The 12,501-nt window shown below is 47.2% G+C and overlaps 1 protein-coding gene across 2 annotated transcripts in view; it reads right to left on the reverse strand.

The window, feature by feature from the left end:
* Nucleotides 1-4,271: 4,271 nt before the first annotated feature.
* PLD2 (phospholipase D2) overlaps nucleotides 4,272-12,501 on the reverse strand; it is a 129,424-nt gene continuing 121,194 nt past the window's right edge. For both annotated transcript variants that reach the window (XM_040346903.1, XM_040346902.1), the window contains exons 20-25: nucleotides 9,345-9,458; nucleotides 9,137-9,186; nucleotides 8,888-9,025; nucleotides 8,005-8,158; nucleotides 5,940-6,057; nucleotides 4,272-5,274 (exon numbers count right to left, since the gene is read on the reverse strand). In XM_040346903.1, coding sequence (XP_040202837.1) covers nucleotides 5,050-5,274; nucleotides 5,940-6,057; nucleotides 8,005-8,158; nucleotides 8,888-9,025; nucleotides 9,137-9,186; nucleotides 9,345-9,458 — 799 coding nt within the window. In that variant the 3' untranslated portion in view covers nucleotides 4,272-5,049. The remainder of the gene's footprint in view (nucleotides 5,275-5,939; nucleotides 6,058-8,004; nucleotides 8,159-8,887; nucleotides 9,026-9,136; nucleotides 9,187-9,344; nucleotides 9,459-12,501) is intronic.

Raw genomic sequence — 12,501 nt, forward strand, 5'->3', positions numbered from 1 at the left:
TAACCGCGAGTGGAGCAGAGGGAGCTGCAATGTAAAGTAAACTGTAACAGGGCGTGGCCGGCATGGCAGACTGATCAGACGTGTTTGCTGAGCTCTGCTGGGGAGAATCCGAAAATATATCCGTATCCGGGGGATAACGGCACAAATCCTTGCTTATAGGCTTCATATGCCTTCCAAGACTACAGGGGGCCCGAAACGGGGCAAAAGACTGAAGTTTCCAGCGGTGATTGAGGCATTGGAGAGCCCGCTTCCAGAGCTCTGGGGCCCGCCGGCGCGCCTTCACAATATGGCGCTGCAAACTGACCAGGCCGTGAGTGCGGCGGCCTCCCCGCCTGGGATCCCGGAGGTGATGGCGGCTATCTCATCCTGCCAGGCAGCAGTGGCGACCTGTCAAACTATCCTTACCGCCAAGATCGAGGCCGTCCAAATGGACGTTGGATTGCTGCGTCAAGACCTGGACAAGATCCGATCGCGAGTTACCGCGACCGAACAACGTGTCAGCGACGTGGAGGACACAGTCTCCAGCCACGAGTCCTCGATCCGGTCGCTTGCTACCAAGGTGAGGGCACTGGAATACCGAGCTGAAGACCCCGAAAACCGGAGCAGACGCAATAACATCCGCATCGTCGGTCTGCCGGAGGGAGTGGAGGGCCGCAACTCGGCGGCCTTCACTGAGGATCTGTTCCGCTCCTTACTCCCGGCCGCGCGGCTCTCCCCCTACTTTGCTGTTGAGAGGGCCCATCGGGTGCCACCGAGACCTGGACCGGAGGGTGCTCCCCCTCGCACTTTCATACTCCGCCTGATGAACTACCAGTCTAACTACCAGGTCTACACAGTAGATTACAACCCCGGACCAACATGGTCCCGGAGCCAGGAACACTTGAACACGCACCCCCGGCCATGAGGGCCACACATGGGGGGTGGTGGGACGACAGCCAGGGGCGGCCTCACAACGACGTCGACCCAGAACTAATGACGTCTGTCCATTAAGTATTCTCCCCCAACTTGCACAGCGAGGCGATCAACCCCCACTGATTGGCTGCTAAGGAAAAACACCCAATACACCCTGACTCGACTGCTGCCACCCTTGGTCTGAGGTGGTACAGGCAACCTAGACAGCAAGAGTGGTCACTCACAGTACAGCCATGGCTGGAACAGAGGCCCAAATTTGGCAAAAATAACACGGTCAGAGGCAACTAAATCTCTGGCCACCCTCTAAATTTAAGGCAGCACCAGCTATGAAAGTAGCAGGGTGCTACATACGCTTATTGTGATTTTTTTTACCAAAATTTTGTGGAAGAATATGTATTGTCCTAAACTAAGAAAAGTGTTTTTTAAAAGCATTTTGGGGATATTTATTATAGCAAAAAGTAAAAAAATAGTTTTTTTTATTACCAGAATTGTCACTCTTTTTTGGGTTTATAGCACACAAAATTAAAACCGCAGAGATGATCAAATACCACCAAAAGAAATCGCTATTTGTGGGGGGAAAGAGGACGTCAATTTTGTTGGGGTACAGCGCCGCACGATCGTGCAATTGTCAGTTAAAGCGACGCAGCGCCACATGGCAAAAAATGGCCTGGTCATTAAGCAGCTAAATCTTCCGGTCTGCAAGTGGTTAAAAAATATATTTGATGTTCTGTCTAATTAATCATCACACGTACAGTTTTTCAAATTGTTATGCCATCAGAAAATGCTGTTAACAAGTTTAATTAGCAGTGTTTGTGTGTGTAAGTCAACCATGATTAAATATGAAGAAGAAGAAGAAGACAAAAACTTTGATGAAATAGGTTAAAATATTTATTGGCAACACAAATTTCAGTTCCTTCCATTATCTAAAGCAGGGGTCTCCAAACTTTCTATGTAAAAGGGCCAGTTTATTGTCCTTCAAGTGTCGGGGCAGACAGTCGCCAGTGGAAGTAGAAAATTCCCCCGGCATCAGTGGGCATAAACAACACCCCATCATTGGTTTCAATGGGAGGAAGGCGGCCCAAATGGTTGGTATCGATGAGGAAGAATAGTGTCATTGACGGTCAGTGGGAGGAATGGGTTCCCATCATTGGTGTCAGTTGGTGGAATAGTGCCCCCCAGATAAAGGCGAGCAGAGGGCCACATCCAGCCCCCCTGTAGCGCAGTTTGGAGACCACTGATCTAAAGCAATAATTATTTGTGTTCACACCAATCACACAATCCACTCTATGGAAGACACGTTATACAGTATATAATGTTCATAGTTCCAGATATTGCATCTGCAATGGTAGAAAACATTGACATACAAAAAAATTAAGGATTAGCATACTTAGTATGGGCCAGAGCACAGAGACAGTGGTTTAAGGCATAAATAAATCTGAGTAACAGAGTGCAATAAGGCCGATCCATGGGATACCAAACAAACAGGAACATACTAAGAGGGGAAAAAAATGAGACATAGGGCTTATGACAAGACAACATACATGCATGGAGCTGGGATTAGTACAGGACACTGTGCATAAAATTAATTAAGGCGCGTGATCCGGTGACCCAACACATTGGGAGGAGCCAATGACGTCATGCTCTAAGTGTACGGGCCGCCATTTTGTTGGAGGCTTTCCCTGCTGTAATGCTTGCAAACTGCTGTGCACCAGGATATGTGCTCAGGACACTGCGCATAGAGCTGGGATTAGTATAAAACTGAGATTAGTACAGGGCACTGCGCATAGAGCTTAGATTAGTACAGGACACTGTGCATAGAGTTGGGATTAGTTCAGGACACTGCTCATAGAGCTAGGATTAGTGCAGGACACCGTGCATAGAGCTGGGATTAATGCAGGACACCGTGCATAGAGCAGGGATTAACGCAGGACACCGTGCAGGGATTAATGCAGGACACCGTGCATAGAGCTGGGATTAATGCAGGACACCGTGCATAGAGCTGGGATTAATGCAGGACACCGTGCATAGAGCTGGGATTATTAGAGGTCACTGCATAAAATTTTATAAAGTCATATGATCAGGTGAGGCAATGCATTGGGAGGAGCCAATGACGTCATGCCATAGGTGTACAGCCCGCCATTTTGTTGGAGGCTTTCCTTGCTGTAGTGCCTGTAAACTGCTGTGCAACAGGATAGGTGCACAGGACACTGCGCAAAGAGCCAGGGTTAGTACAGGAAACTTTGTATAGAACTGGGATTAGTACAAGTCGACTGTTATGTTGAACTAAGATTAAGACACATAATTGGACATATAGAAAGTTCAGTAAAAAGGTCAGTCTGGGTAGAGCTGGGATTACCAGAGAACAGCATGCACAGCTCTGGTATTAGAACAGGAATCTGTACATAGAGCTGGGATTAGCACAGGACACTGTGTATAGCGCTGGGATTAGTACAGGACACTGTGTATAGCGCTGGGATTAGTACAGGACACTGTGTATAGCGCTGGGATTAGTACAGGACACTGTGTATAGAGCTGGGATTAGTACAGGACACTGTTAGCTAGATTCAGGTATGTGAGCCCAACGTTAGGCAGGCATAGCGTATCGTATTTACGCTACGCCGCCGTAAGTCAGAGAGGCAAGTGCTGTATTCACAAAGCACTTGCCTCCTAAGTTACGGCGGCGTAGCGTAAATGGGCCGGCGTAAGCGTGCCTAATTCAAATTGTGAAGAGGTGGGCGTGTTTTATGTAAATAAACCATGACCCGACGTGATTGACGTTTTTAACGAATGGCGCATGCGCCGTCCGTGGACATATCCCAGTGTGCATTGCTCCAAAGTACGCCGCAAGGACTTATTGGTTTCGACGTGAACGTAAATTACGTCCAGCCCCATTCACGGACGACTTACGCAAAACAACGTAACATTTTCAAAATTCGACACGGGAACGACGTCCATACTTAACATTGGCTAGGCCAGCTTTTTGTTGGACTAACTTTACGCCTGAAAACGCCTTACGTAAACAGCGTATCTTTACTGCGAAGGGCAAGCGTACGTTTGTGAATTGGCGTATCTTGCTGATTTACGCATTCTAGGCGTACATCAGCGTTCACGCCCCTAGCGGCCGGCGGAACTAGACAGCCAAGATACGACGGCGCAGGCAATTGTAGCTTAGCTACATTTAAGTGCATCTCAATTTGAGAATACACTTAAATGTACGACGGCGCAGATTTAGAGTTACGATGGCGTATCTACTGATACGCCGGCGTAAACTTCTCTGAATCTGGCTATGTGTATAGAGCTGGGATTAGTACAGGACACCGTGTATAGAGCTGGGATTAGTACAGGACACTGTGTATAGCGCTGGGATTAGTACAGGACACTGTGTATAGAGCTGGGATTAGTACAGGACACTGTGTATAGAGCTGGGATTAGTACAGGACACTGTGTATAGAGCTGGGATTAGTACAGGACACTGTGTATAGAGCTGGGATTAGTACAGGACACTGTGTATAGCGCTGGGATTAGTACAGGACACTGTGTATAGCGCTGGGATTAGTACAGGACACTGTGTATAGCGCTGGGATTAGTACAGGACACTGTGTATAGCGCTGGGATTAGTACAGGACACTGTATAGAGCTGGGATTAGTACAGGACACTGTGTATAGAGCTGGGATTAGTACAGGACACTGTGTATAGAGCTGGGATTAGTACAGGACACTGCGCATAGAGCCAGGGTTAGTACAGGACAATTTGTATAGAAGTAGAATTAGTACAGAACTACTATTAATTTTAAACCAAGATTAAGACAGTTAATTGGACACATAGAAAAGTTTAGTAAAAAAGTCAGTCTGAGGAGAGTTGGGATTACTAGAGGACAGCATGCACCGTTTGGTAATAGAACAGGAATCTGTACATGGAGCTTGGATTGAAACCATATGGTATTTTCTACCAGAGTAAGCGCTGGAATGTTTGTATGTATGTAGTGGGGATTGCATCACTCGATGTCTTCTGCACAAAAGCCCGTCAAGTGCTGAGATGACACATGAGTGTTGGTTCTTGGTAGTGCGCGTTAGTCCTGGAAAACAGTCAGGATTTTAGTATTTTTTCGGATTCTCGGTACAGTCCTTCCAACAGGGTCACGTCCAGACTTCAGTTGGGATAACGCCCTCCTTGCTGTTTAATGGAGGTAACAAGTTCTCCTCGGAAAGAAAGTGCAACGGGAACTCCACCAAATGGCCTTTCACCCGCGTTAACATTACCCTTGAGAGCTGGGGGTTTGTGTTGGCAAGGTTGGGCACGGCTGTATAGGCCTGGCGTACACGGTGACTCGGCACAGCATTGGTTGGAAGACAGCGGAACACCTTTGAGAGTGGACAAATACAGAACAATTAGGGTGATATGGACACTGGACAGTGGTCATCCATGAGGAGTTGGATCATCTGTAGATGATCCAACCTGCATTTATACATTAACTCCAATTTTCTAGACGTAACTCACGCCATTGATGGGTTACTTCAACCAAAAGTGATATTTCATTCAAATTTGAGTTTTGTGGGTTCCTCATATACTCTGAAGACTCCAGTGGTGAGAACTCCCTCCAGTGCTTCTAAGCTATGATCTTCTCCATCATGGACTTTTTGGATGTCCCTTGCCACAACAGAATTGCCCATAATATGAAACAAATAATAAACCCACCATGGAAAGTGGGAGCCCTGCATAAGGGAAACAGCATGTGTGGAGACCCAGGAACCCAACACAGAGATGGTGGGAGCCACTTCTATTACATACAGTAGGGGTTTAGGACTTATCACTAAAGATGGTGGGGATCCCTCATAATGGGGACAACAGGTGTGAAGACCCAGGAACCCAACACCGAGATCTCACCAGAAGAGTCCATGAGAGATGATTAGGGCCTACTCACACCTCTGCATTTTTTCATGGGTTGGGGTGCACTATTCATGTAGAAGCTTTCAATCCAACTATTAATATATTATTATATGTGGCATCACCCCAATAGTGCACATACCTGGTCATAAAGGGCTGCGTTATTTAGTGCCGACTGATTCCAGATTTCATTGAAGAACTGATCGGAAACTGGATCTGACACATCCAGACATGGAGGCTTTAGAGCACCAAGAATTGTACTGTGAAGGAAAATAGACACATTGATATGTGCACAATGCATTGTACAATTATGGCTTATGCCCCGTCTTAGTTTGGGACCCCAGGTATCATTGTTCTGGTGCCCCAAATGTCGGTGTGTTTTTTTTTGTTCTGGCACCCCAAGTGTCAGCGTGTCATTGTTCTGGCACCCCCAAGTGTCAGCCAGTCATTGTTCTGGCACCCCCAAGTGTCAGCCAGTCATTGTTCTGGCACCCCCAAGTGTCAGCCAGTCATTGTTCTGGCACCCCCAAGTGTCAGCCAGTCATTGTTCTGGCACCCCCAAGTGTCAGCCAGTCATTGTTCTGGCACCCCCAAGTGTCAGCCAGTCATTGTTCTGGCACCCCCAAGTGTCAGCATGTCATTGTTCTGGCACCCCCAAGTGTCAGCATGTCATTGTTCTGGCACCCCCAAGTGTCAGCATGTCATTGTTCTGGCACCCCAAGTGTCAGCCAGTCATTGTTCTGGCACCCCAAGTGTCAGCGTGTCATTGTTCTGGGATCCCCTAAGTGCCATTGTTCTGGGCCCCCAAATGAGAGCGTGTTATTGTTCTGGGATCCCCTAAGTGTCATTGTTCCTGGCCCCCAAATGTCAGTGTCTCATTGTTCCGGGCCCCAAATGTCAGTGCGTCATTGTTCTGGGATCCCTCAAGTGTCAGTGTGTCATTGTTCCAGGACCCCAAGTCTTAAGGTCCCAATATGACACACCAAGTGCGTCATTGTTCTGGGATCCTCAAATGTCATTAGTCTGGGCCCCCAAATGAGAGTGTTATTGTTCTGGGCCCCCACGTCATTATTCTGGGCCCACAGATGTCAGTGTATCATTGTTCTGGGACCCCAAGTGCTGGTAAGGCATTGTTCTGAGCACCCAAGTGTCAGTGAATAATTTCTCTGGGATCCCCCAAGTGTCAGTGTGTCATTGTCCCAGCACCCCAAGTCTTAGGGTCCCAATACAAAGCCACACTAAGTGTCAGTGCCTCATTGTTCTGGGATCCCCTAAATGTCATTGTTGTGGGACCCCAAGTGCTAATGTGTCATTGATCTGGGGCACCCAAAGATCAGTGTGTCATTGTTCAGGGAACCAAAGTGTTGGTGTGTCATTGTTCCAGGACCCCAAGTCTTAGTGCGTCATTGTTCTGGGATTCTAATTGTCAGTGTATCATTGCTCCAGGACCCCCCAAGTGTCAGTGTATCATTGCTCTGGGATCCCCCAAGTCTCAGTGTGTCATTGTTCCATGACCCAAAGTCTTAGGGTCCCAATACAATGGCACTAATCGTCAGTGTGTCATTGTTCTAGGATTTGCCAAGTGTCAGTTTGTAATTGTTCTGGAACCCCAACTGCCAGTACATCATTGCTCCAGGACCCCCAAGTTTCAGTGTGCCATTGTTCCAGGACCCCCAAGTGTCAGTGTGTCATTGTTCCAGGACCCCCAAGTGTCAGTGTGCCATTGTTCCAGGACCCTAAAGTGTCAGTGCGTCATTGTTCCAGGACCCCCAAGTGTCAGTGTGTCATTGTTTCAGGACCCCCAAGTGTCAGTATGTCATTGTTCCAGGACCCTAGAGTGTCAGTGCGTCATTGTTCCAGGACCCAAGTGTCAGTGCGTCATTGTTCTGGGATCCCCCAAGTGTAAGTGTGTCATTGTTCCAGGACCCCCAAATGTCAGTATGTCATTGTTCCAGGACCCCTGAGTGTCAGTGCGTCATTGTTCCAGGACCCCCAAGTGTCAGTGTGTCATTGTTCCAGGATCCCAGAGTGTCAGTGTGTCATTGTTCCAGGATCCCAGAGTGTCAGTGTGTCATTGTTCCAGGACCCCAGAGTGTCAGTGTGTCATTGTTCCAGGATCCCAGAGTGTCAGTGTGTGAGGCTCACATGGTAGATGCAAAAGTCTGAATAGTTAGCAGCAGCATCAGAGATGTCCAAATCAAACTCACTTGAAACAATCCATCCGGAGGCTTAAAGCAAATTTCCCAGCCTGGTACACATTGCCGTTCATTGTGGAGTTCACAAATTCTGTATCTTCCACAAACACAGCCAGCTCGCTGTCCCTCTTTCCCAGCAGGCTCCTGTCATTGATGTTGGCCGAACCTTCATGAGAAAACACAATGGATTTGGTTTCGCTTCACACAGGCTCACACCATACAAACCCCAAGCTGGAGTTATTGAGATCCCTGAAAGCTGAAGTGTCAGCGAGAGGCAGAGGGCATTATCACATTCTCATGTCCGTTTTCCAAACTGTGGCCAAAGAAGCCAATTTATTATCAGCAGTGTCAGCCATTAAGGCTGTGATGTCAGTCTAACACAGGCAACATGCTTGCAGGCGGGCACAGCACAGATATAATTTCATTGTTGCGCTACTCCTTCAACAAACAACCAACAGTCAGGAAGAGGAAAACTCACCCAAGCTCTACCACCTTATAGTATTAGTTGGTGTGTAGAGTAGTCGGTGTTCTGGCTAATTAAGCTCACAAGTGATCCATAGAAAGTACAGGCCGGCAACTAGACAGCTTCTCCATAGAAAATATTTATTGAAGCATTACAGCAGTAACATCATCCAAAACTGACACGTTTCGGCCTTAGGCCTTTGATGAAGGCCTAAGGCCGAAACGCGTCAGGTGGTGGATAATGTTACTGCTGTAATGCTTCAATACATTTTTTCGATGGAGAAGTTGTCGACCTGTACTTTCTACTGATCAACAGTCAGGAATGCGATACCACTGTAATCCTAAATGGTTACAAAGAAAATGGTGTCACCCCTCCTAGCAGCGCGTTGTGGCAGCAATATATCAATCACACAGGTGGATAGGAGATACGTACCAATAATGACCATTCTGTCGTCAACAATGAGCATCTTGCTGTGTATGTAAATGAGCTCAGTTACTAGGGAGCCATCAGGCATGTCGCCGTGCGTCCGCAGACTGCAAACCGAGAGGTACTGCCGCCAGCATTCACCCACTGCAAAAAAAGGAGAAGATAAAAACACCAAATACAAAAAAAAAAAAAAAAACGAAAAAACACAACAAATGGCCCAAACCCTCCATGACATCCAGACCCTCCAATACTTACTCTCCTCCTTAAGCTGAGAAATGATCGAATTCTCCCCACGGCAAATAGAACTGGAGAAGAAAGGACTTCCAATTTAGTAATCTTTTTATGACAATGTAACTTTTTTTTTTAACAAAATAGCTTCCTTCAAAGCCACCATGATGGCTCCAGCCAGACAGGGCTACAGTAAGGCTGAAACCCCAATTAATTATCAGGATAGTGGTATTACCTGTATGTGAAGTGCAAAATGGCCTGAATGGAGTTTCCTCCTCCCATGTCAATGTTCCCCTCGAAGCCTGGTAATAGGGGGATGACGATAAAGACTCGGAAGGTGGCATTGTCCCTGCAAAGACGTGACTCATTTCAGTTCATACATGTGCAAGCACACAAATCCACATTGGCAGAAAACAATTGTTACCGGGTTTCCCCTAAAATAAGCCCGGGTCTTATAGCAATTTTGGTAACAAAAGACACAGTAGTGCTTATTTTTGGGGTAGGTCTTACCATGTAATGTTCGGTCTTCTCTCCCCCTCTCTCTCCCTGCCTGAAAGGAATTCAAACTGTGTAAAATTCTATAATCCACTCTATCACAGTAGTATATAATGTACAATGTGTTTCTGTAGTATAATTGTGCCTAATACCTTTGTTATAGCGCCGCTCTGCAAATTCCGTGACCCGCTGGAGCGCTCTTCCCCTGCAATTATATGTAGCGCCTGTGTACTTTCGTACAGGTGCTATGCTTAAATTTAGTGGGAGAATGAGAGAGTTATGTTGCTCTCATTCTTTAATCTGACAAATTCGGCTGTCGCCAAATCTGGATTATCCTGTGGGTCAGTCTGTGCCCCAGAGATGCAGTATCATCTCTGGGCGGCAGGTGGCGCCAGAGGGGTCCAGGCGAAGCTGCTTTTTCCCAGCAGCCAAATTGGAGAAGTTTTCCCTCGTGGGGCATGCTGGGGAGGAGTATTTCTGTGGCGGAGGCCGTTGTTCGGGGTTATTCGCGGGTTCCTGGTTCCAGGTGCGGCACCCACCTTTAGGGTGTGCGCACATCACTGGGGCCCACCACTATGGCCTACCTGGCCGGGGTCGCGTGCTACGTGGAGTTCCTGACTCTGGGCTCTCATAACCCGGAGTAACCAATGCTGCAAAGGGGCCCCAGTGACTTACCGGGTCCCCACTTCTATTGAGAAGATCCCAAGCTGGGTGCTGATCGGTGGGGGATCGGTCTGAGGACAACCCGGAGGCAGGTGATCCAACAGGGCTTGAACGAACCACCGGGGATCTGGATACCGGACACTGACAGGTCACACTCAAGCTGTCAGTCGGTGACCCCAAAGAACATACTGGGAGAATTTTCTCTACCGTCCCAACTTCCAAGCACTAGGCCTGTGGCAGAGGTCTCATCTGGACATCCAGATCTAATTTAGAGCCAAGTCTGTGGCAGAGACTTGTTTTCCTTTCCCAGAAGCTTTAAGTGGCGCTCTGGCTGCCAGGCCTGTGAGAGAGGTCTGTCCAGGGGCACTTCACCCACTCCGGCTAGAGTGGCGACGCATACAACATTATTGCTAAAGGGCAGGATTGCCTTTATTATCCATAGCCTGATACTGTGAAGTTGCTCTACCTTCACCAACCTATCCTGTACATGTTGGTCGTGTTTGACCAGGAAAATAAAGCATTTGAAAAACGTCAACCAACAATCCTGGACATTCTGTTATTGCTCTCAGCACCACCATCACCCCTAGACACAGTGAAGAGGTAACCTAAATACGCCGATCCCAAATCTAATCAGCGGCCCCTTTGGGGGTAGCGCTACATATATCACAGAAAGCCACACATTGTACATTATATACTACTGTAATACAGTGGATTATAGAATTTTACAAGCATTTAAAACTAGGGCTCATTTTCGGGCTAGGGCTTATATTGCAGCCCTCCTGGAAAATAATGCTAGAACTTATTTTCAGGGAAACACGGTATTGCCACTTGGGTATTTTTAAACTTGTAAGGCTATAGACCGTAAATCCCAAAGGATACACCATGCACCACATCACCCACATCACCCATAATAGTTGAAAAATGTCACACAAAATATGTGAGGGAAAGGCGGAGGGGCCCACCCAGTGCCAATGCGCCCATCAGAAATTAGGTAACTTATGGGGGACAGAAGACCCAGCACAGACGCCAAAATAATATCCAACAAGCAGGGAAGGAAAAAACACAAAGAGGACTGCCTGGGCACTAAACCAAGCTGGAGGGCTTTACAAATCGGATGTCCCGACGAGTGCTATAACACCATCCCTTAAAAAACGTGCTCTTGATAAAGCATAATTTGTGAAACATGGTGAGAATTTACATCTTCCGTTAACGAAGCCCAAAACAGTTTTTTTTTATTTAACCGGTTCCCGACATATACATGTCCACATGTCCAGCATGTACATATATGTCCACAGAATGGCACATACAGGCACATGGGCGTCCAGGTACGTCCCCGCCTTTCCGCGGGTCCGATCGGGACCCCCCCTGGTACATGCGGCGGTCGGAAATCGTTGGGGAGCGATCCGGGACGAGGGCGCGGCTATTCGTTTCTAGCCGTCCCCTCGCGATCGCTCCCCGGAGCTGAAGAACGGGGAGAGCCGTATGTAAACACGGCTTCCCCGTGCTTCACTGTGGCGGCGCATCGATCGAGTGATCCCTTTTATAGGGAGACTCAATCGATGACGTCAGTCCTACAGCCACACCCCCCTACAGTTGTAAACACACACTAGGTGAAGCCTAACTGCTTCAGCGCCCCCTGTGGTTAACTCCCAAACTGCAACTGTCATTTTCACAATAAACAATGCAATTTAAATGCATTTGTTGCTGTGAAAATGACAATGGTCCCAAAAATGTGTCAAAATTGCCCGAAGTGTCCGCCATAATGTTGCAGTCACGAAAAAAATCGCTGATCGCCGCCATTAGTAGTAAAAAAAAAAAATTAATAAAAATGCAATATAAATATCCCCTATTGTGTAAACGCTATCAATTTTGCGCAAACCAACCGATAAACGCTTATTGCGATTTTTTTTACCAAAAATATGTAGAAGAATACGTATCGGCCTAAACTGAGGAAACATTTTTTTATATATATGTTTTTGGGGGATATTTATTACAGCAAAAAGTAAAAACATTTTTTTCAAAATTGTCGCTCTATTTTTGTTTATAGCGCAAAAAATAAAAACCGCAGAGGTGATCAAATACCACCAAAAGAAAGCTCTATTTGTGGGGAAAAAAGGACGCCAATTTTGTTTGGGAGCCACGTCGCACGACCGCGCAATTGTCTGTTAAAGCAACGCAGTGCCGAATCGCAAAACCTGGCTTGGGCATTTAGCTGCCTAAAGGTCCGGGGCTTA

The sequence above is a fragment of the Rana temporaria genome, chromosome 3 (assembly GCF_905171775.1).
Source record: "Rana temporaria chromosome 3, aRanTem1.1, whole genome shotgun sequence".
Taxonomy (NCBI): Eukaryota; Metazoa; Chordata; class Amphibia; order Anura; family Ranidae; genus Rana; species Rana temporaria.